The sequence below is a fragment of the Pezoporus flaviventris genome, unplaced genomic scaffold, assembly GCF_033815535.1.
Source record: "Pezoporus flaviventris isolate CSIRO_AGI_PZ_B2104156 unplaced genomic scaffold, CSIRO_AGI_Pfla_v1 ptg000018l, whole genome shotgun sequence".
NCBI classification, from domain to species: domain Eukaryota; kingdom Metazoa; phylum Chordata; class Aves; order Psittaciformes; family Psittacidae; genus Pezoporus; species Pezoporus flaviventris.
Window position 1 is genome coordinate 1,856,501 of NW_026892566.1, and position 24,527 is coordinate 1,881,027.

Genomic DNA, 24,527 nt, shown 5'->3' on the forward strand with positions numbered 1-24,527 from the left:
TGTAGCTGCCTCCTCTCATTGTACAGAGACTGCCAGGCCTGGGCTCACACATTCCTGGAACCTCTGAAAAAATGATTGTCTTCTGCGTCATAATTGGTTCTAGTGGACTGTTAAAAGGTCCTTTAGTTAGAGAGGAACATGGGAGACTACAATGAGGCTAATTGTTTTGGGGGTTGTATGTTTGGTTGTTTTTTGGGGGGTTAGTTTGGGTTTTTTTGTTTGTTTTTTAAACTCAGGGAGGACTTGAGCAAATTAGGCAGGCTTCTCATTTCCTTTCAGGTTTCACTGGATGTGACTATTAAGGGTGTATGTTCTATGACTATACTAGTCATCTATAGCTGAACCCAATCTTCAGTATCTGAGTCTGTGAAAAAAGACATGTAAATTGCTTTTGGGGGGGCATCAGTTCAGTGTCTGGGGCTGGTAATCCAGAAAAAGGAGGTCTTGCCTTCAATAATGGTTTCTTCTTTCATCTTGGGCTCATTTACCAGCCCCCAGCCAGAGTCCAGTACTTTCCAGCCAGGTTCATAGATGAGCCAGGACATTGATTTAGCAGAATGACACCGTATACAGCAGTGTACTGAAATGGCAGCATGAGCACAGTATATCAACTGCAATATACATCAGAATCACAGTACAAGCATACCGTACAAATTCCCATTACTGGTCTCTAAATGCTTGCTGTCACGACACTGTGTGTCCTCAGTTGCCAGGAAATAATATGTGGGCAAAGTTCATCTTAAGCCACTCTCCCACGCTGATTTGGTGAGTGGTTCAGTTTTTATTTATATGGGTTGAGTCACATACATCTTCTCCTCCCATGCTGGTCTGGGTAGCTGTTTTCAGGGAAGGCTATTCGTGCAATCTGTTGACTAAGTAAGTGATATATTAGCTATATACCTTAAACAAAGGTTACTGTCTATTCCCCCTGGTGTTGAGATAATCTCAGCTTTCTTTATGACAATTTGTTGTTATCACTTACATTCTTCCCTGAGGTCATCATTCTTGACCATCTCCTCTGGGCCTTCCTCCATTGCAGGGATTAGTCACACATCTCCATACCATCTCTTTTCAGGGATGTCTAATGTCTCTTACAGGAAGAACTGAACTTTTTTTTCGCTTCAGGCGCTCTGCAGTCTGCACCCATGGCTCAGAAAGGAAGGTTTTGGTTTTTCTTGTGTTAAGAGGAAGGGATCTTTTTAGGATAATAACCACAGTAGCTGGCTCTGAAGGGAATGAAGCTTCAGAATAACCACTTTCACAGCTCAGTCCAGAGTTCTTGATCTTCTTTGTTGTTACTTGTGTTTTCTTTGTTTGTTTTTCTTGTCTTCTTCTTTTCTTGTATTGATAGGATCAGACTCTTCATTCATCATGCTGGTGCTGGTGCTGTCAGGTCCAGAGGAATGGCAGCTGCATGCAAATAAAATTTAAACGGAGAGAACTGTTCCCAGGCTGGCTGTGAGACATCAAGGTGGACTCATCTGCCCTAGCTAGAGCATGTGCTACGTGAGCTTGGGCTGCAGAGGCTGGCCTTACTGGTAGATGGTTCAATTTCTAATATTTGAAGCTTGAGCTAGACTTGCAGGCTTGTCTCATAGGTGTTCTGAGCTGATACGGTGTTTTATCAAGTGATTTTGTAGTGGCAGTTTATCTGGGGAACTCCAGGAGTCACTGGCAGATGAATGAATGTTTGTGGTGTTATGCCCAAGGTATGAAAAAGAAGTCATTTATGAGTAGCTTCCAATCAGTATGTATATTCAGTTCTTATCTTCATTTGTCTCTTTCTGAGTCCAGGAAAATCTTTTTTGTTAGTTTTATTTTCCTTGACTGACAAGGGACTGAAATTGTTCAGAGTTTATTTATGTGTCCAGCATGGCGAAGAACTGGCAATTTCTGCGCTACAGGTACTATAGCATGGAAATCTCCTGGTTGTGGATAATAAGAAACATGTCTATGCCCCCAGGTGAATGTGCATGTGGCTATTTCAGCTTGAGGAACTCTAGTTATTTGCAAGTAATCTATTTAAAATACGCACACATAAACCACTGTCACAGTATCATTTGAGTTATCTTTCTTCGATACTGCTGTCAGCTAACGTTACCTGATGGCAACTTTTCATATAACTAAATACATATATATGTATGTAATATCCTTTATACTCGAATGTTCAAGCAAGGATATGATGGTGTTTTAACTAATCTAACAATATCACTCTGTTGATAACAGCTCTTCCATCAATATTGACATTTACCTCTTTTTCTGTCTACTAATGTTACGACTTACATTTTTTGCTTTGTGATATACCAGCTTAATATATACCTGGTATATCAGTTAATTGACATGTATATAACTTCAGAAATAAGATGTAACTAAATTAAACTAATATCTACAAATGGTGCTTTCTTGTGTTGTTCCCAGTGTTACCTGACAGGCTAGATCTCTACACCAGATCAAAAAACATCCTCCTTCAACACTTTTTACTCCTTCAGTCAGGGAAGAAATCATAAGCTTATACATGTGGTAGATGATATTGGTCTTTCTTGTTTTTCACAGTATGATGATCACAAAGTCTTGTAAGCATGCTGTCTACTGAACCCACCATCTCTGTAATGAGATAGGACTGTAGAAGTAGAACTTTTCTCCCCATTAGAAATCTATTTGAATCTTCAATGTTATCTCATTTTCTCTGACTTTTTTGTATTTGCTTTGCCCTTCTGCAGCATTGCTCTTCTCTCTTACCAAAGATTAATTTTATCTTTTCTATTAATACTTTCAGAATCTAGAAGTCTGTGTTTCTTACCGCATTTGCCTTTTCTGATCTGATACATGGTAATAATGATATACTAATCTGCTCAATTACAGAGGCTGTCAGCAATAGAGTGCTGGAGTATTTGGAGCATGGGTCAGTAACCTTTTTTTGTAGATTGGTAACTTTTTACTCTTTGATGCTATAAAATGTGCCACAGAGATGAAAATGCAAAATGTTGTTAGAAATAGCATTGGAATGAAAAGCATGTCTCAACTGAAGACTGCTTCAGGTTAATGGATGAGCTTGGCCTGTGAAAAGAAGAGGTTTGGTTATTATTTCAATGGATTTTACTCTCTGTGCATTCAGGCTGAGTTTTCACTCTTATTCTACTTGCTTCTTGATTCCTGTATATAAAATGATATCTGTAAGAGGTTTAAAAGTGAGCTCAGTGATTCTCCGGGGAGCTGAGAGCTTTCTGAGCAATGCCTTCACCACTGGCTTAACTTCTATCCCACTTAAATGAGCAGTAAAGCTCCTGCCTGTGCTGAAATGCTGAAAGCTTGACTCAACATTTTGAGCAGAGCCTTGCCGAGTCCCATGGGGCTGGGATTTCTTCTTTGTGTTGCTGAAAATGATATTGTTTTGCTGTTGGAAAGTCCATCAGCATTATGCAGAAGAGGGGGCACTGGGGCAGTGTCATCCTCTCAGACAAGGCTAAACAGCATTGTTCTTTGGCAACAAAGTCATAATGCCGTGAAGCTTCAGCTGATGTTTGCTCATGATGTCACAATGGGCTCCACAGCAGGGTGGCGGTCTGCTGTGCTGCAGTGAGATCACGGTAAGGTAAAATCCATCTGCAATGATAAATGGTTATTAACCTGAGTGAATAAGGCATCTGATAGCATTCCTCAACAAATGGTCCGCTACCCATTGAGGAATTAAACTCCGAAGCATTCCTGCATCTTTGGGGGTGTTTTTACTCCTTTTGATTTTGCTGATTATCTGATGCATGTGGAGTTAATGTGTTATGCTCCCTGCACTTGCTGAGAGCCTCAAAATACTGCAACACTTGTGAAACAAAGTCTGTTGGCTGACTGAAATGTCGTTTGAGGCAGGTACACTGTATTGTAAATGAACATGAGGAGCTGCCCCAGTGAGGTCAAGGTAATAATGTGGGGAAGGCTGACAGCAGCACAGTTTGTTTCATTCTGTCTGAGGCAGCCAAAAGGTCTTTTGAGGCCTTTATAAAGTTTAGAGGGGATGGTGTTTATTCTACAAGCTCTACAAGAACAGTGGCAAGTTGTCTTCTGGCACACTTCCTCCTTTTCAGCTTTTAACTGAAATAGGGTAGACTTAGATTAGATACTAAGAAGAAAAATTCTTCACTCTGAGAAAGTGGTGAGACACTGGCACAGGGTGTCCAGAGAAACTGTGCCTGCCCCATCCCTGGCAGTGTCCAAGGCCAGGCTGGATCAGGCTTGGAGCAACCTGGTCTAGTGGAAGGTGTTTCTGCCTGTGGCAGGGGGTTGGAACTGGGTGAGCTTTAAGGTCCTTTCCAACCCAAACCATTCTGTGATTCTATAATGTAACTAGGTTAATTTATCTGAATAGGCACAGACAGGCCATTAAAACAGTTAAAGGAAATAGGATATGCTGGCATGGTAGGAAAAGCAAAGCTTGTTTCTACGTATTTTTGTAAGTAACACAAATTACATTTTTCATGAGGTTAAGTTGTAAACACTTGGGTTTTGTATTCAGCTTCTCTGGCTTGTCAGAAGCAAGACAAATGGCAGATTTCAAAGATGTCATCCCGTAGAGATAGCCTTATGGGTCTCAAAGCCTCTCTAGTTTGCTGTTAAAAGCTTTATTCAATGAACTCACACGGTTTCAAGATACAGCTATTGGTTACATATGCTACCATTTAATTAGGTTACATATGCCACCAAATAATTGCAGCACTTCTACTTCACATCTCTTCTGTTATGATTATATGTTGCCCCAAAATTGCAAGTCACATAAAAAACGTACTCTGACTTCAGTCAGAAACTGTGAAGGCATCTGATACACTGTGCTTTGTTTACACTGATGTTTAACAGCAAGTGTTTCCATAGTCCCAGGCTAATTGATATTACTCAGAGCTGTCCTGTTATATATGTATAGCCTATTATGCATGCAGGTCCAACTCCTTTCTTCTATACTATTATCCTGAGACATTTTGTATGAACACTGAAAAACACTAAAAAAAATCCCAAACAAACAAACCACCTAATGCCTATCGTTTCATTTGTGCCACTCAGAAATATAATTGGATTTTGCTTGTACATATTCTGTATTTCACAGTTGTGAGCACAACTGTGAAAACTTGTAACAATCAAATACCTGGAGGTAGGCCACACTGAATTTTAACCGCATATGTAGACATTCAAGAGGATTGTAATGTCTTCATGTAATAAGTTATTATGGATAGGAGTTCCAGAAGTTATTGTATGTGAAAGCTGATTTCTAGGTCTGCATTTAAGAGTACTATCTGTTCATAAGCCAGTGAACATGGAAGTCTGAAATACGCCACAGATGTTCAAAATTATGGTCCTACACATTCTGTCTCTTTGGTTCCTACCTGTGAAGGTTTCTATCTAATCTTAAGAAATCTCTAGGAGGAATAGATACTGTTATTTATAAATTATTTGACATTAACCCAAACAATACAGACTTAGCATGGCAAGCAGGCATCTCTGGCTAGAAGGCTCACATCCCAGCTCAAGCCATCAGAAGGTAGTCATCAGGACAGTAGTGGGCTGACATGATTAAAAGGACAGAAGTGAGTTAGTGGAGGTGTTAAATGAAGAACATCTTTCATACTCCCCCAAAACTGTTTCTCCATAGACAAGTTGGCTTTACAATACTGGATAGGGTGACTCCTGTGACAGAGATGAGGTCTGGTCTGCCGACTGGCTGCTGCCAAAGCAGTTTCTGCGTTTTAGCCAGGGATGATCCAAAGTAATGTGCGTGCATTTCATAGGAGCTGCCCCATTCAAGTGAGTGTTCTGGCTGCTGTGTTAAAGTTCCCACTTTGTAAAATTATTGGCTGTAATGTAGCTGAATGGGGGAATTTTGCTCTTAGCATGCCACAGCCTCCAAAGTATGAGTGCAGGCTGGGTCCAACCCAGCGCCCCAGACCTGCTTCTTCCTGGGCAAGTGCTGCAGCCATTTGGTATCATGCAAAAGATGGGTGTATCTCAGACATCAAGAGCCTTGCTCACAGGAGGACTAAACAGCTTGGATCCTGGGTGGCTGAAGATGCTTGGCATTGCCAGTGGCTCCTAACTTCAGCAAACCTGGCCGCCATTTGGAGATGAAATACTTCCAAGTGGAGCCAGCTCACTTCCCTTTGCAAGACTTGAGCATCTTCTCATTTGATGGGCCCCTAGAAATTCAGGCATGTAAAATCTCAGTTCCTGAGCAAAGCAGTGCCTGAAGAAGGTGACTGTACTGCACTCACATCGTCTATCAGCCAAAAAGGAAGCTTTTTAACATTCCTGGCTCTGTTTTTCAGAAGGAGGCATGTAAGGGGTGATGAGGCATGCTGTTGATGAGTGGTTGGTGGGAGAAAGAAAGTTTCTCAAGAGCTCTCAAGATGGAGGGAAGAGGTCAGAATAAGTCTGAATCAACCAGAGAGTGGCTGTTTCAGCACTCAAGGAGGGATTAACAATTCTTTGATATTTGTTTTAATTATTGTTGTTATTTACTCCTGACCTTTTCCAATTTCTTTCTGAAAGCTAAAGATGAAGGTGCAGGCATCTGTCCTGTAGCTCAGTGGCCCGTGTTGAGGGGCTGTCTTTCTCAGCCCCTGAGTTTTGTGGGGCTGAATGTGGCTGACAACATTGGCAATGCTGCTGCATTTTCTGTTAAAAGAGTAACTTTCAAAAAAGCCCCCTCCAAAATGGTAGAACAACTCCTGATGTGCAAAATGTCAAGTGTGAGGGCTGTGTTCATGAAGCACAATCTGCTATTGTGTACTTGCAGATTAGAGTATATAATATACAATCTTTTCCTACAGAAATGTGAGTCCTAATACACATGTCGAAAATGCACATGATGGAGAACTAGTTAACTGCAGAAATAACTGCTTTTCTGTAATCCAAGCAGTCAGCAAGAGGCATAGTGCAGCAGAAGAAAATGGATAACAACTGCATTTCTTTTTATTGAAACATCATGAACAAAGCCACAAGCACGAGAACAACATCCAGTATTGAAGAAAGAGACAAAAGAATATGGACCTCCAACCATTCCTAGCAAATATATTATGTTGTCATCTTTTGGGCACTAGAGAATTATTATCTGTGTCATGATATCTTTCTAAAGCTAAAAAGAAACCTCCTTGTGAATTGTGGGTGGATGATGTGGACCCACAAAGCAGCCACTTCTGCTAGCTCAGGAAAAGATAAAGAAGAGCAAATGCCCAAAAATGCAGGCAGGAACCTCAGGTCAGAACCTCATCCAGGTTCTGACAAAGCACTGGATTTTGCTATGATATCTCCAAGGGTGTCTCCTGCCCTCCCACACCAGACAGATTGGCTCCAAAAACAAACTCTGTCCGCTACCATCATCAAGGCTGCGTGGCGGGGATATTGCACCCAAAGAGAAGTGGACAAAATTACCAAAGCTGCTGCCAGGATTCAAGCAGCTTATCGAGGCTACAGGACACGGCAGGAAGTGCCCTTTGGGTTTCATGATTGCCCTGCATACAGTAAGCTTATAGTAAAGGAGGAAACAGAAAAAAAGACAGCAGTTCTCCCTCTTGTCATGGAGCGCTGTGTGTGTTGGGCTAAGGGCTCCCAGGCACCAGGCGTTACCACTGAAAATGAGAGGCTGAGAGGTCAATGCAGAGATAGACATGAACCAGGCACTTCGGTCACTCCTGGAGCCATTGCCTTCAAAGCAGAGTTTTCTGTCACACCCTGTAAAGTCTTGGCCCTTGCTACCCCTGAAGTCTTTCAAGCCTTGTCATCTCAACAGCAAGTTCATGATGCTGCAGATAAAATTTGGGCTGCGAGAAGAGCTTGCCAAAGAGCAATAAAATGGAAAGAGCTTGATAAAATGGAAAGACAAGCTGAGAAAATAGCAGAGCTAAGCCAGATCTTCATTTACAGTTATCGATTCACACTAAACTTTTGTAAGAATTACCAAATTTCAGAGTTAGCTAGTGTCACTAAAATGCAGGAGTGGACCACAGAGCCCCAAGACACAGTGCCGCATCCTGGACAAGTCCTCACTGTGAAGTTAGAACTGAGAAAGGAAAACAAAGACTCTAATGCAGAGGGCAATGCACCATCTCTGAGAAAGATTAATGTGCATACAGTAGTGAAGGGCCTGAGCACCTCCAGAAGGCCTGTCTTCCTGCGTGTCTTCAGTACCGACGGAGCAGTGGAAGGCTTTTACAGGGCAGCGGGCGGCAGGCAGTTGCATGGACTGTACACGGTCAGAAAGCACGGGGGCTCAAAGCTGTCTCAAGTCCGCATTCATGTAAATGTGGTGGAAATGGAAAGGAGGACAGGCAAGAGTCCATGATGGTAGGAAGACGCCAAGAAACTCAGAATTGGAACGGCTCTTGTACTGCAAAACCTTTCCCTGTACTTGCAGAGCCTGGTCACCGCTGGAGCAACTGTCTGGGTGTACCTTGAAAGTGAGCTCTGTTCTGGTAGCCCCCCTCAAGGGTCCCAGGTAAAGCGCACACAGCAGCCCGTGAGCATCTCAGCCCGGACAAGTCCGACGGATCCTTTATATCCACAGACCTCACCACAGCAGGGCCCTGGGCACTGCTGCACTGCCAGGGTCCTACCAGGCGGGGGAGCCGGAACAGCGCGGAATGCGAGGCAGGGAAACGTCCGCAGTGGGGACTGGGGAGGAAAAAGTCTAGGAGAAGCTGAAAGGGCCTTCTCTTTGTGTGAGAGAAGGTCAAAAATGAGGAGGAAGACAGTGGCGGCTGTGCTGGGGCACCGCGGGGGAGAGGAAGGACAGTGGGATGCGGTGCGTGAGGTAAAGGTGCGTGGAGGAGGAGCGATGGAGGGCAAACGGCGGAGAGGGAGAGATAGAATTGAGTTGTGCTTGGTGGAGCAAGCCAAGAGAGGTGACAGCAGGAAGGTGCCTGGTGGGGACAGGGAGCTGGAGGAGAGTGGAGAGGCTTCAGGGCGTATGGGCAGGTGGACAGCTGGCTGCAGACTCTGTGCCCTCTGGCCTGTGGAAGTGTCTGGTGCTGCAGAAGTTGCCAAGCTGGGCTAGAAACATCCCTTGCCTGGAGAAGGTGTGTATTTTAGGAAGCTGCTGATGGGAGAGCAAGGACTGAGAGCAGAGAGGATCGGTGGGGAAGTACCAGGGCAAAGCTGAGGCTCCAGGAGTGCTGCCCTTTCCCACACCGCTTCTGCTCCAGAAGCTGTCCCTTCTCCCTGCAGGGCTGGTGTTTGCCTGCTGGCTCCCTGTGTCATGTGACATGGCACAAAGGTGACTCAGTCCTCTCCTGGGAGCTCAGGGAAGCCTGGCTCCATCCCAAACGCTGGTACCTGAGGTTTGTCTCCAGTGGCTCCTGGCATACTAACCCCAGGGACCAAGGCGGCAGGCTGGGGAGGGAGAAGGCCCATCCACCTGGAAGGAGCCTCCTGCCCCAGAGCTGCTGCAACAGCCTCACCTCTGCAGCCTCTCTTTTCTGCCCCCTGCAACTGCAAACCCGTCTCAGGCTCTTGATTCTGGAAATGGGTTCTGGTTCACAGCATTTCCCATCCGCATCCCTCCTGCCAATGTCCTTTTCCCCTCATTCTGGGTTCCCCACACTCTGGTTACCAGGAGCACTGCCACCTCTTCCTGGAAAATGCATTTTCCACAGTCATCTCCATGGTGCCTTTGGGTAGCGTGTCTTGGCACTCTCCATCATAAACTCCGGTTTTCAGCTGCTCCTAGTATTAACCATATTGGCTCAAACTTTTGGATTTGTGCTTATAGGTGGATTTCTCTGTCTTGTTTGTTTGTTTGTTTTTCCCCCAGAAGTCTGAGCTGCCCAGAGGGTTCCAGCATTGCTTGTGCTCAAGTAGCTCTTGTCTCTTTTCAGCCTAGAATTGCAGCCTCACATCAGTTACAAACCCACAAAACCCATGGTAAATCAAAGGAAGGTTCTCAACAGAGAATATTCAAGTTTTACCCAGGAATTCATTTGCTGTCTCAGGGTGGATGCTCCCAGTGATCCATGGTATGGCTGGTAAAACAGAGTATTCGTGTGTACCTGCCTTCCCAAAACGTTGAGGAGCATGGCTGAATAAAGGCTTGTAAACAGAAAGCATTATTAGCAAACAGTTTATTTCTCCAATACCCTCCTCTGGCTGATGGATAACTCTGGAAGCCAAAGACCAGGCACACGGTAGGTTCTTACCTCTTGTCATAATCTGGGCAGAGGGTGGAGGCAATGGTAAAGCAAGAATATATCTTATTTCCTTCCAAGCAACTACCATGTAATAGGAAAAAGCCTACTCCTTTAGGCTACTTGTACCTCAAGGCAGCAGGTTAAAGCCTTATGAAAAGAAGTTTCTCTCCAGTCTGAGATTCAGGATTGTCTAACAGAGCAATGCCTGGGTGCGATCGCAGGCAGTGATTACAGAGGTGTCAATGGGCACAGGCTGGGGCTTGCACACAAACATGAAGCTGTGATTCAGCAAAGATGATGGGTGATGTCTGAGGGTGCTGAGCCCTGTATGGGACTCAAAACATGCTGGAATACACAGGGTAGCCTGCACAGAGCATTTTTAAAGGGTAGCTTTGTTGCAGAAAAATTTGCATCAGACAGATAATGGAGTTATCCCATACTCCGCATTCTGGTGGGTTGTGGTGCTGTCTGTCTGCAGCACCCCAGCCAAATGTTCACTGTTGTTTTTATGCCATCATAAAAAAAGGACTTTGACAAGTTGTGTGCTTACGTCTGGTCTGTATCTAATGGCTAAACCGAGCAGTCTGGTAGTTGAAAGCAGCTGATGATAAGAACACACTTTGTCCAGGACAGTCTGTCAATAGCACTGTTGGTTTTGAGCTGCTTTCTGCAGCTGGGATGAGGAACTGTGCAGAGAAGGGCAGCTGCTCCTCCAGCCCTGCAGAGATGAGGAGCTAGGGAGGACTCTTGCAGATTCCCTATGTGTAGTACAGAAGCAGAATAGGCAAACCCAGTGAGCTGCAGCTGGTAGAGCCTGCCTGAGAGCTTTGGAGGAAGCAGGTTGCAAGCCCACTGCAACACAAATATGGTGGGAGGACACTACGAGAAGGCCACTAATAGCGTCAATGTGACTTTGAACAACACAGAAACAACATCTTTTTCATTAAAGGAAGCTGAATTATCTGATAAAGTTGCAGCTGCCAGTTATTCCTCTGTGAGGAACTTAGATAAGGCAAATCTGAATCAGACAGCCCATGACTGTACTAAAATCTGGGCCACTTCACGGAATGGGCCCAGCTGTTGCTGAGAAGAACAGGCTTTCCATCTAGAAGTCAGCGAGCAATTAAATAACCCAAAAGAATAAATCAAAGCTGAAAGTGTTTCAGGTCTGGGTGCAGACTAGAAGAATTTTGCACCACTCTTTCTTGAACTCAAAAGCTGAGGGGGAATTCTCTTCTTCAGAGAGAGATGACAAAGTGACTTCCATTTGGGAAGAAAACAGAGACGATCCTGAGATCCCTTGGTGGCAGGGGGACCAGGAAAGTCCTGTTTTCCCACCTGTATCTTACTTACGTTTACCCCCTATTTTATAGCTATAAACCAGCAAGTGCAGTATGAAAAATGAATAAGTTCAATTAGGTCTGTAGGGAGGCTATTAGACCAAGCTGAAACAAACAGACAATCTTTCAGGCACATGATCTATCTTTCGGTCTGATCTGCAGCCTCTTTTTTCTCCATCTGTAACTGGCAGCATAATAAAAGACACTTCGCCTCCTTAAAAACCTAGCCTCACTTCTACTCCTAGCCTGCAGTGCCTGTAGTAACCCAAATACTGCCACAAACACATCAGAGTTTAGGACCCAGAGCCTTGTTTTAGGCTTACGGGGTGTGACAGCTGACTCAAAATCAATGAAGTGTGATTTACAGAGCGTCATAATGAGGCAAGATAAGGCTCTGAAATGTGCTGTCTTGCCTTGCAGACTCAATTGTCCGCCTTGATTTCTAGCCAGATTGTTCTAGTCCCCTACTAAGATGAGCCGGATTTGCTTATGAAAAGGAAAGATCAGATTTAAAGGAAAAGCCACGGTGGTGCCCATGCTTTGCCTAACGCTCTTTGTGCTGTGTCTGACCCATTCAGGTAAGTGTGATTTATTCTTCTTCCAAGCTGAGCTGCAGATGTTCAAGGGTTTTATTTTATTGCTTGCTGGGACAAGGTAGATGCTCGCTTCTGTTGGTCATCTTCTGAACACTGACTAGCAAAAGAGGATTCTATCAGTTGCTGCCTTTGTATTATAGCCACAGACAGTCTGACAACAAGGGCTGGGGGCTGGCCACTGGCTAGAAGTTAACAAATGAATCCTAAGCTTAGCTAGCACTGCTAAAGGGACTTACACAAGGGGATCTCCTTCACCAGGAGGAAAACTGAAATGCCTCATGAGAGCTGACGGGAGGCTAAGTGTCCTGTCTGTGCTTCTGAGCGTGGTTTGCATGTTTGTTTGACAGACTCCCTGCCCCAGCAATCCTGCTCCTGTGCCTATAGGGAACTTCTCCTGGCACAGACCAGAGAGACAAACAGGAACCTGGGGGAGAGGGGAGATGACAAAAAAGGCTGTTACTCACACACACAGTAACCTGCCAGGGAGCTCCAAGCTTCTGCCTTCTCTGTTCATCATAGGGTAAATTCAGGGATGAGTCTGTCCTGTGGCCGCACTTCTGTTTTGTCTAAGGCAGTGCTCCTGTTATCAGTGTTTTGTCCATGGCTTTATCTAATTTAATCATCAGACGGGGCTTGACCAAAAGGAGCTGTTAGGCTGGTTTTTCCTCTTGATATGTCTTCCTTTGCATTAAAATCCTCTGCTTTTAAATTGTCTTCCTGCAGCTACTGAGGCTGTCTTATAAGGACATCAATCTTGTTCCTTCTGGCTTTCTTGCTCATGAGACTTCCCAACTATTTTCACTGTCTCCTGTGGCTTCCCCAGCAGCTGAGAATCAATACCTCCAGCCCCAAAGCCAGCTTTACCACCCCTCTGCTATACTTTCTTGGAGTATTAGGCCCTTAGACTTCATGTGAAGTATGGGCTGTGAAACAGCAGTGTTATCCTATGAGTGGGTTCATACATAGCCACGGACAGCATGCCTGTGCTGTGTGTGGTTGCATATGAGCGTGCAGGGACTTATACTTAAATACACCCAGAGCAATGTATTCCAGCATTAAGGCAAAGCCGGTTTTGTTCCTGCATGTTTTAGGGTTGTGCTTTTTTAAAATCAAGATCTTTCCCGTTAAATTTCCTGTGTTCAATAACCATGCACCCCTGTAAATCTCCAAATGGGAAAGCAAAAGGGCTGGGATCTAGGGTCTTTGCAGAAAGCTGTATGTGTCAGGGGATTGGACCACTGAGGTTGTGGGTAGTGAGGAGGGAGAAATATGTTCTTTCTCTTCCTTTGGTTGTGGATGCAATGCCTGTCTAGCATGTTTGGGCAGGCAATCCAGTTTCCTAGGACGGAGCCCAGACTCTGTCCCAGTTTGCTGTGGTGGAGCTAAGGTTAGCCCTGAGGGGAGAACAAATCCTGGAGCAAACAAAAGGGGCATTTGTAGTTTTCCAGATGGTAATAACAGACCTCAAAGGCTTGTGAGAAAGTGGCAAGGTACAGAGTGGATGCAAAGGCTGCTATAAACTGTTCTGACAGCTGCATGAGCCTGTCCCTGGCTGTGGTGCAGAGCAGGGGGAAAGGAGTGTGAAAGCTCTGTCTAACCGGCTGGCACCCACCTCTCCAGGGCCTGGTAACCCCACCACAACTGCTTGTCCAGCCACAGAGGACAAAAACAGCCTGCCCTAGAACATCTGACAGTACCGTAATCGTTACCCTATGAGTGGTAATCATTAGGCTTCAGAGTTCACAGCTTCTCAAAGAGGAATGGGCATTTGCCCGTTTACTGGAAGTGGGGGATGGCAGTGCTGCTTGGACCTTCTGCTACCCTGAGAGAACAATTCTGCCCCATGGGAGGCTCTGGTGTGGCAGCAGGTTTTTTCTCTCTGGAGGGACTGCTGGGCTCAGATGCCCTTTCCTCAGTACCACGGCACAGGGACCCTGCTGGGGGTTGCATTGCCTGTGATGTTGCTGCACTCAAGTGTAAGCCCCTCAGCTGTGCCCCCTGCCAGGGCTCTCCCATTGCCTAGTCCTTGCGCCATCCCTTGGCCATAACTCTGTGCCTAATGGCTGGCAATTCAGGCACTTATGTCCTGTGTGCTGGAGCTGGCAGGGCACGGGTTGTGAGGGGACAAGATGGACCCTGGCAGCACCCAGTGAGGTCCCCTTTGACTGCTGGCACTGCAGCACCAGCTGTGACCCCTGTGGCACAGTGCTGACCAGCATGAGCTCCTTTTCTGTTCATGGTGCTTTTGAGGAGAGGTGAAATCCTTCTCATACTTCCTGCTGTTTGTATTCAGAAGGGAAGCGGTGGAGATCATGTCAGGACCTCAGCATTGTGAAGAGTGGGGCTGGCATTTAGGAAAGGATGGAGAGGCTGACTGCTCTAGTAGATCTTCTAAAGGAAAATCAACCAAGTCAGACTGAGCAGGTACTTTTCATATCTGGTGATATCTTTTCATACTTTTCATATCTGGTGTATGGGGTCCTTTTCTCTTGAAAAGGACCCCATACACTAGATAACACTAGTACAAAGTCATCACTGCTCTGATGATTTTATTTTTGAGTTGGGCTTGGGCTGCCTTGCCTTCCCCTCCTCTCACCCCAGCTTAGCTGAGACTCTGTGCATCTAAATTCCTACAGATTGTACTGTACAAGACAAGAGCTGCCCAGAGGCAAATTTGTCTCACATCACTGCTCTGCCTCACTTCTTCAGCTTGTGCTGTTCTCCATATCTGCTTTCCGGCATGCCTCCACTCCCTGTTGCTCCCTTCCAGATGTAGCTGCCTTCAGTTCAGGCGCTGAGAATGAGGATGCGCTCCTCAAGCACTTATTTCAAGGCTATCAGAAATGGGTCCGTCCCGTGGGGAACTCCAATGACACCATCAAAGTCCTTTTTGGATTAAAGATATCACAGCTTGTGGATGTGGTAAGTATTGTGTTAGGCTTGGTAACATACCTTCTTTTACAGACAGTTGTGCATCCACCTGGGAGGGCTGGGAGGATGCTGTTGGCTTCTGCCTACTGAGATATGAAATGCAAAGTGCTGGTCAGGCAGCGAAATGCTGGGTGTGATGTGGTGCTGGTGGTAAGACCTCCTGCCCCAAGCATGGCATGGGCCTCATTTGCTTTGCAGCAAACCTGAAGGTAATTTTTTCCCTGCTGTTCTAAGGGAATAAGGCATCCCTTCATCGGGTATTAATCAGAAAGTCCCTGGTGCCTGCATTTGGAGTTTAGTGACAATGCAGCTGCAAAAAGCAGTAAAGAAGGGTAGAACTGGTTGGATATTGCTCACTCTAACTAATCTTGTATCTAGACCAAAGGCAACTTGTATCTTGACCGAGATGGCCATGCAGATAAGATGCTAGAGACTAAACAATCCTGTGGTTTTGTCCATGTGGAAAGCTTCCCTTCCGTTTCCCCTCCATCCCAGTAGAATGTGAACAGGGCCAGACAGAGGTACCCACACAGCAGTGTTCCTCTCAGCTCCCCTGCCCGCTGGCAGTGTCTCCCTGTGCCGTGGAGAGCAGACTCTGATTTTGTGCTTTATTTACATAGAATCATAGAATCATAGAATAGTTAGGGTTGAAAAGGACCTTAAGATCATCTAGTTCCAACCCCCCTGCCATGGGCAGGGACACCTTATGCTAAATCATGTCACCCAAGGCCTCGTCCAACCTGGTCTTGAACAGTCAGGGATATTCGGGGATGTTTCAGCTCGTATCTTCCCAAGCTCACTCCAGGCTGAGAAGTGTGGGTAGATGAGCCATCTTGTGAGCCCACAGCCGTGCGTGTTCTGACCCCACTGAGCCCTGCTGCCTCCCTGCTCTTCAGCACCTGATTCCCTGGGGCTGCTGTGAAATGTAGACCTTGGGTTTCCAGCCTCAGAAGCTCTCAGCAAGAGCAGAGGCAGCACTTCGTGGGTCAATTCACTTCCCCACAACAGTGACTGAAGAGCCCAGGCCCATGGGGAAACAGGACCACAGGGATCTCATTTGCTCAGAACAGGGTTGGACTCAGTAGGCATGGGGTGTGTTTCCTCTGACTGTTCTGAAACTGCAATCCTCTCTACTTTGTGTCACCTTAGGATGAGAAGAATCAGCTGATGACAACCAATGTGTGGCTGAAGCAGGTAAATCAGACCAAATCAAACCTTCCCTTTCATTGTGGTGCTGTTGAGCCGAGTGGCCATCCCAGCCTGCTGCCCACTGTGACATCCATCCCTGTCATGACACTGAGCGGCCAGACAAAAAGAGCACCGTGTTACCTTGCCTGCGGTTTTCACTGTACTCCTCTCACTTCATAAAAAGACATGAAGAGGCCAGAAGGCAGGGAAATGGGCCTTGAAGAAGTAGGGTGCCATCTTCCCCCTGACTGCAGCCTAGCTTTGTGCTCAAGGCAACTATATTTCAGGGAAGCAACATGTCCTGGTAGTGCAGTGGCTATCCCTGGGATGCTGTGTGTGCCCTGAGGGACTATCCTGTCTCAGACTCAGAGGTCGAACAAGTACGGTCTCTCTTGCTCACGATGACTGATGCCTCAGATAGATTTCTTCTTCAGCATAATAAAGGGAAAGAAAAATCCAGCATGCTACCCATGCTACCCTAAATAAAATCTATGCCAAATTAATCAGATCTCTCTAATATAATTGCTTCTGGAAGTGACAACAATTTATACAAGTGGGGAAAGGTGCAAGAAAGGTTGTGAATTAGGTCTCCTTTCTTCTTCACTCCTGAAGAACACTGCATTTGGTTTCGATTACATTGCACCAGTTTATTGACCTTGTGATAATTATTTTAAGTATCTCAACCATGTGAGTATCTGTAAACATGTCAGCTGATCCTAGGCAGAGGACATAAAACCCAAGCCATACTTGAAATGGTGCCATGGGAAACGGTTCCCAGTGGTCACTGGGCTGATGGAGGAGAAATACAGCTCAGTTTTGTTAACAGTTTGTTTGACAGAATATTCCTGGGCCTGACCTTCTTCTTAGGGAAGACTTGGCTGCTTGCTCTATCCAGTACAGCGAAGTCTCCTGTGTCCTGGGCAGCCTTCATCCCTCTGGCTGGCTGACATCTTCACCCAGGTTACAGTGACTGCAGAAAAGAGGGACCTGAAGTACTGACTCACATTAGCAGGCCAAATGCATAGGCAGGCTGCCCGAGGGCATTAGACCTGAGATGTTAATACAGACAGACACCTCCTGATCCTTTCTCAGCTGCTACATGAACATGTGTGGAGATATTTCAGGTTAGCCCATCCATGCTGAACGCCCTCTCTGTACTGCAGCATAGACCTGCCCGGAGTCACAGCCTGGAACCTATGTCACTGCTCTTGCTGTGGGAAAACAGGTTCTCCTGCATGTTACTCCAAAGACGCTGCAGGAGGTAGGGACATGCAACCATCTACTCATGCCTCTCTGGTGTCGGGGAGAATGAGGTGGAAGCCTCATTTATCTGATCCTTCTGACTCATGCTGTGGATAAAAGATGTGGTGTGACCCAGGTCTCCTGCTTTGGGAGTCATGCATTCTTATAGCTTAGTGTGAACTGGTCCCATGGGCAGTCCATGCTTGGCGGGGGGGGAGGGGGTGTGTGTTATTAGTGCATAAGCAGAACAGCTAGGAAAAGATTTTTCTTTTTCTTTTTTTTTTCTTTTTCTTTTCTTCTTTTTCTCTCTTCCCTTTTTCTTTTTTCTTTTTCTTTTCTTCCTTTTTCTCTTTTCCTTTCTTTTTCCTTTTCTTTTTCCTTTTCCTTTTCCTTTTTTTTTTTTTTTTTTCACCTCAAGTGTCCATATGCTCAAGGTGGTGAGATTTCATGATGTACATGCAGGCAGACACACAAGGTGCAAAGGAGCTTTTAATGGTTGCTGACAAAGTACCTGGGTTTGAGCAAGTTATGCGGTCTACTAGCAAGGGTTGATAATCTGGGTCCAGTGTTTCTTGGTCCACTTGCCGTGGGTTAAGCACTTGAGTGACATCCCGGAGATAGGAATTTGGCAGAACTGGAGGAAATGAGGACCAATGAGAGGGTCTGGAGCAGCTTGAAAAAAAAGGGAGAAAAAAGGAAATGGCCCTTTGCATCTGCTGCTACAGTTCACATCAGCATAGCCCATAGGCAGATTCCTATTTTAAACTGCTCATCTTTGAAGTCTGCACGTAATCTATTTTCTGCTCTAGTAAGAAGACACACAACCATTTGCCCTGCAGACGTGAAAGAGCACTTTAGTTGGGAGAAAATTCAGTGCAGGGCAGGAGAAGGGAGGAGTCTTGAGATGCAGCAAATAACCCAAGCAGAGGGGCTGCACCAATTCAGTTCCAAAGGGATGATTGTATCTCCTGGTGGCTCACAGGAGTATTTGTGTCTGTTGTGTTAGTATAGGCTATGTTGGTTGCTACTGTCAGTACTGGCTATCCCCTTGCGTAACAGATATGTTTCCAGCCTAAGCCCCCTTGCATCTATTACAGGAGGTGTCCAGGACACATGCGAGTCTGTACCCATCCAACAGCCCATGCTGCTGGAAACACCTGGTAGATACCCATCCACAGAGAACAGTTCATGCTAAAAATGGTGAAGCTAAGAGCAGCAAAGATCCATCATCTATTTCCATACTTGAACAGCTCCCATCAATCCTTCAGCAACAGGAGGAGCCAGGGGTGTAGAGCTGCGCTCATAGCTGATGCCAGCCATTTGAGCAGTTCAGAGAGTGGGTCCATGTCTCCTCTGGTGCAGGTTGTGGGGCCATTAATCCTTCCAGTGCACCACCCTTAGCATCTGCAACCTTTGTGTGTGCCTTGGGCCAGATATTAGGAGTGGTCTATCTGCCTATGACCTTGGGCCCCATCCCTCCCCTGCACCTGGAGGAAGAAGGTGCTTGCCTCTACTGAGGCTCCGGGTGGCTGTCACACTGTAAAGGACCGCAATAACAAGTGTTTGTAGGTATAGCTGTGAAAAGAATGTGGAATCAGAGACATAAGAGGGGAGCAATATGGTGGGAAAAGAAGCAGAGAATAGCACTTTTTGGTTCATCCTTAAGTCATGGAGGAGATTGCCCAGAGAAGACTGAGGCTTCCACATCCCTGGGGAGCTCTTAGTGCTGAAGCTTAATGGAAAGTGGTTCATCTTCTGCTTCTTTGTATTGACTGCAGTCTATAGCTCTTGCTTCCTCTCTCTGCTATTCCTGTGGGCAAGTGAAAACCCGCATCAATAATGAACTGGGATGAGAGAGCTGCTTTTCCACTGCATCTCTGTGGAAATCTTCAGGTTGCTAGAGCCACTTTGTGACTTTCTTCTTTTTTTCATCTGAAGAAGAAAAAGAGGGAAGAAAAATTATTCTGGAGTTCAACATGGTGAAAATGGACAGGACTCCCCCTGCTTTGCTTCTTTAGTATTACCTCTTTAGGATTGTTAACCAAATGCTTTACAACAGCATAGTATTACTTACACTGCAGTAGTGTGCAGGTCTGTCTGATGAAAGAACAATTAATTGGTTTGCAAGGACAGCATACGGATATTAGGTGTAATCCATTCACTGAAAGAAGCCAGGTCTCCACTGAAAAGTAGTTAAAGGTCACCTCTCTCTCACCTGGGTAGTACCAGTCATGCCAGCTGGCTCTTCTATATGGTCAGTCTGCCAAAACCACTGCGGGTTGGTTCTCAGAGGGAAGAAGAGGTGTCATACCCAGGGGAAGTGTCTTCTTCCTTCTGGGCTACCTTCAGCTGGGCTGGGCAGAGTGGTGAGTGAAGTGAGAGTCAAGTGCTCTGCAGAAGTGCCTGCCTTGAGGTTGCCTGCAATGGGATGGGGTGCTTGAGCCCAGCTGTGGCTGGAGGGGCAGTGCTTGTGGGGACTAACATCTCCCAGCCATGCTGTGACCATTGTGCTGTGCAATGCAGTTTCTCTGTGGCAGGGGGTTGGAGGAGGAAGGAGGCTGTTGTGTATTAGTGAACGAATGTTGTGTATGGGACTCTGCTGGCTTGTTACAGGAATGGATCGACCACAAGCTCTCCTGGAATCCAGAGGAATATGGAGGGATCACCTCCATCCGCGTCCCTTCTGAGTCCCTGTGGCTTCCTGACATTGTTTTGTTTGAAAAGTGAGTAGCACGGCTCCGGCTTATGCCAGAGCTTGGGCAAGGCATTGTCAGCCACTGTGAAGCTTGTGTGGGCTGTCAGAAGGCTGCTTCTTCAAGCAGTATGAATGTTGGCTTCCTTTGTGCTCCAGGTGATGGGTTGAAAGCAAGAGCTGTGAGGTGGTAGGTCTGGGACAAATGTAGTCTTGAACTTGGTGCTGTTTCTTCCTGTCCAACTCCTAGTGCTGATGGACGTTTTGAAGGATCCCTGATGACCAAAGCCATAGTGAAGTACAATGGATTGGTGATCTGGACACCACCAGCCAGTTACAAGAGCTCCTGCACAATGGATGTGACCTTCTTCCCCTTCGACAGGCAGAACTGCTCTATGAAGTTTGGGTCGTGGACATATGATGGCAGCATGGTGGACTTGATTTTAGTGGATGAAAATGTAGACAGGAAAGACTTCTTTGATAATGGGGAGTGGGAGATCTTAAATGCCAAAGGTATGAAAGGCAACAGGAAGGATGGGCTGTACTCTTATCCATTTGTCACTTACTCCTTTGTGCTGAGACGCCTTCCGCTGTTTTACACTCTTTTTTTAATAATCCCTTGCCTGGGATTGTCTTTTCTAACTGTCCTGGTGTTTTACCTGCCTTCAGATGAAGGAGAAAAGCTTTCATTATCTACATCAGTTCTTGTCTCCCTCACTGTTTTCCTTTTAGTGATTGAGGAAATAATCCCTTCTTCTTCCAAAGTCATCCCTCTGATCGGTGAGTACCTGCTGTTCATCATGATTTTTGTGACCCTATCCATCATTGTGACTGTGTTTGTTATCAATGTCCACCACCGGTCCTCAGCAACTTACCATCCCATGGCTCCCTGGGTTAAAAGACTCTTCCTCCAGAAGCTGCCCCGGCTGCTCTGCATGAAGGACCATTTAGATCGTTATTCCTTCTCAGAGACTGAAGAAAAAGAAACCACCTTGAAATCAAAGCTCCCGGGGAAGCAGAAACACAAGCAAGCAAAAGACGGAGAGAAAATTGTTATTGCCTTTCTGGAAAAGGCAGCTGACTCCATCCGATACATTTCCAGGCACGTTAAAAAGGAGCATTTCATCAGACAGGTAGGTGAAGAGAAGGCAAGGAGGGGATCACAGTTTCCTTGACAGCAATGGCTTCCAAGCCGTTACCTTTTCTGCATTCTTTTCCCTTTGCCTCTTCCTCCTGCTCTCATCTGAGACATAACCTGGGATCTTCTCCTGACTCATAAGTCATATGTTTTCCAGGAAAGCGCATTGCTTCAAGGAGAACTTGTGCTGTGGGAGTGCCTGCTCTTCACAGGCACAGGAGGCCAGAGCAGCCTTTCCTGGATGAATTCTTGTTTGGGGATAATCTGAGTAACTTTTTCCTGCTTGAGCTGGGAATAGATACCAGTCTCGGAACTTTGCATGCTCTGAAAGTGTGTCTTTCTTAGTATCTATCTCAAGTATCAACACCTACAGGCAGGCTCTGCAGCAGTTGCTAGGTCTCAGTCCTTGTCTCCCAGTGACTACACATGGCATAGCTGCCCTGTTCTGAGCAGGAGTCTTCCCGACCTCCCCCAGTATCAGATTAGTCAGATTAGTCCCTAACTACCATCTTTCTCCTCTTCCTAACAATCCCGCTGACCAGTAAAATGGCAAATTACTGTGTGCATAAACAATGCTTCTCATGCGAGGGCAGGACAGCAATGCAGTGCACTTTGTGGCATGTGGAGAGAGAAAAGCTTCTGTTAGCACTCTCCTAGTAAAAGCAGGGGCTTTGTTCTAACTCTGCTGAGAGGACTTCAGCAGAAAGTTGAACAGTAAATCAAACATGCAGTATGCCAGCATATAGTGCTCATGCCTAAAGCCTTCTGTTTGAAGCTGAAATAATTCTTAATGAAAAAGTCCCCCTAACTGCTCTTTAAAAATAGCTCATTTGTATGTTCAGGGTTGTGCCAGTACTCATAATGCAAAATACCCTTCCTGAATGCACACAATCTTAGCCAAGAGAGCACTTAGGAAAACACAAGCCAATGGGACCACCTGTACTGGAGGCACTGTTCACATCAAAATGCAGTGCTAGAGCAAAGTCCTGGCACTTCACGGGAAATGCAGTTCTGTGAAAAGAAACTGAGTTCGATTTAAAGCCATCTTCAGGCTCAAGTCTGTAAACTTTCACATGGGCACTTAGCTTTTGGACAGGCTGAAAGAAGTCTGATTACCATGTGTGTAAAACAATGGGATTATTTGGGGTTTTGAGTGACTCACAGCTATGGGTGCAGAAAAGGTAATCCATACCAGTCTGAGGGTGCAGCACACTTAAAAACAGACTTATGGAGCTGAAATATGCGTAGCAGTTTCAACAGAGTACTGGGCTGATTACTGTTTCTGTTTGTTCTCCCTCTCCCCTTCCCAGGTTGTCCAAGACTGGAAATTCGTAGCTCAAGTCCTGGATCAGATTTTCCTGTGGTTATTTCTGGTAGTGTCAGTGATGGGTTCAGTTCTCATCTTTACCCCTGCGTTACAGATGTGGCTGAACCGCACTTTGTAGAAAATGCTCACACAGCAGCGTATAACAACCACAATACCAAGGGATGGTGGGGCCTTTTGAGCTTGATCTCTATTGTACAGGATGGGAAGCAACAGCAAGATCAAGGGAAGGTGATGGTAACAGTGGGCATTAGCTAGTGCTTTCTATTTTCATACAACCCTACCAGTTACAGATTTGGCTGAGACCAGAGAAAGGCTCGGTGCACAGCTGAGTCCTAAAGTGAACTGGGATGCACAGTTGGGTTATAAGTATTTTACTAATAGTTTGGTTTATTACAATAAAAGCAAATATTATTAGTAAAAATTGCAAATAGTACTTCTGGCACAATTGTACTTAAAAGGCAGATCTGCCAGTTAAAATGCTACTTTATAAAAGAAGTTAGAGTAGGAACACAGATCAGTACTCCAAGTGAAAAACACAACATCCGTACAGCTCGCTTTGTGCATCTGTCAGAACTGGCAATTACACAGCATGTGGATCAGAAAAAGTGCAAACACCTTTTAGATGGAATGTTCAAAATCTTGGCTTTGTGGCCTCACCCTGCTGCAGGATCAACTCAACAGTGGCAGAACTTACCCCTCTGCATACTTGCTACCAGCCTTTATGGCATGCACACTTCATCTCTCCTCTTGGCCATCAGGAAGCTACAAGGTGTTGCCCTCTTTTCAGAGATACAATTTTGCCTGCTGCTCTATAATATACCAAAAGGCTGAACAAGTAAGGATTTTCCCCATGCTCTGCATTTAGGAACTGTGATTGCTGCACCTGCTTGTTCACAGGACAAGTGGAAGATCACCTGAAGCACGTCACATGTAGAAAGGTCACTGCACTACTTTATAAGGCAATAGTGAACTTCCTAAACAGTTCAGTTGCAGAGAAGTTGCAGACACCGTTTTCAGCAAACGAAACTTGTGGTTGGTGCAGAAGTAGAGCTTCTCCTGAGAGCTGTGGGGTGGGCTGGCTACCAGGACAATACATTTTTTGGGTTTAGCTTGTTTGTGTTTCCAGGCAACCCAGAGTTTCCTGTGAATCATTTAAATGGGATCCCTCTGCATGATTAGAAAGAGTTCTTAAAAGCGTAAGTGAGACCTGACAGAAAATGCACAGGTTTCTCTCACCCCTTCTGCTGTGGCAGTGTTCAGGCCAACATGGAGTGCTTTAGAAAATCCCATTCAGAACTTGCAAAAGTTTTCAAGGCTAGCAAGGGATATGGAGATCAAATTTTCAACAATCTAAATGTGAATCTGGTGTTAAAGTTTTAGCTAGCCTTGAAACTTTCCTAGGGGTGGAGGTTAGAAGGTATTAAAAATACACACAGGTATTCTGGTGCATGGATTATGTGTTGCCACCAGACCTCTGTGAGTTAATACAATCCCATCTTGTCATGTCACTACAGAAAGTTCTGTTCACTTGTGCAATTGCTGTTAATAAAGATGTATTTATTAAATGATTCTTGGGGTGACAGTGCTTATATGCTGGGTTTTGTTGATGTTTTGTTGTCAACAAAGTCTAGATTGTAGCCCATTTTAGAAGACTTGTCTCAAATTGACTTTAACAGAGAGGGCTGTCAGTGTTCTTGGAAAACCCTCATAGCTTTTTAGCTCTGTCTGTGAGTTTGAGGAGGGAGCATTCAGATCTGGTTACTATATTGCAGGAACCTAGAACAGGCCCATTTAATTTAGTGTATATGGGCAATAGATGTCTTAATATACAACACTGCCATAAATCTCTTACACACTGACATTACCACCAGGTAAGGTCCTCTCTTCTTGCATTAAGTCAGTTTGTTCCCCTAGCC

At 45.5% G+C, this 24,527-nt stretch overlaps 2 protein-coding genes across 3 annotated transcripts; both read left to right on the plus strand.

Moving 5' to 3' along the window:
* The first annotated feature begins 6,903 nt into the window (after positions 1 to 6,903).
* Positions 6,904 to 10,068, plus strand: LOC133270180 (uncharacterized). 2 transcript variants are annotated; one of them, XM_061455174.1, is made up of 2 exons: positions 6,904 to 8,491; positions 9,785 to 10,068. In XM_061455174.1, exon 1 carries the CDS (start codon positions 7,145 to 7,147, stop codon positions 8,315 to 8,317), a length of 1,173 nt encoding a protein of 390 aa, XP_061311158.1. In that variant the 5' UTR covers positions 6,904 to 7,144; the 3' UTR covers positions 8,318 to 8,491; positions 9,785 to 10,068. The 2 variants fall into 2 exon arrangements, with proteins under 2 accessions (XP_061311158.1, XP_061311159.1); XM_061455175.1 differs by having other exon boundaries at positions 6,904 to 8,470.
* A 1,688-nt stretch (positions 10,069 to 11,756) lies between these two features.
* Positions 11,757 to 22,762, plus strand: CHRNB3 (cholinergic receptor nicotinic beta 3 subunit). Its single transcript, XM_061455041.1, has 6 exons — positions 11,757 to 12,075; positions 14,864 to 15,015; positions 16,174 to 16,218; positions 20,068 to 20,177; positions 20,397 to 21,279; positions 22,595 to 22,762. Exons 1-6 carry the CDS (start codon positions 12,033 to 12,035, stop codon positions 22,727 to 22,729), a joined length of 1,368 nt encoding a protein of 455 aa, XP_061311025.1. The 5' UTR covers positions 11,757 to 12,032; the 3' UTR covers positions 22,730 to 22,762.
* The last annotated feature ends 1,765 nt before the right edge of the window (positions 22,763 to 24,527 follow it).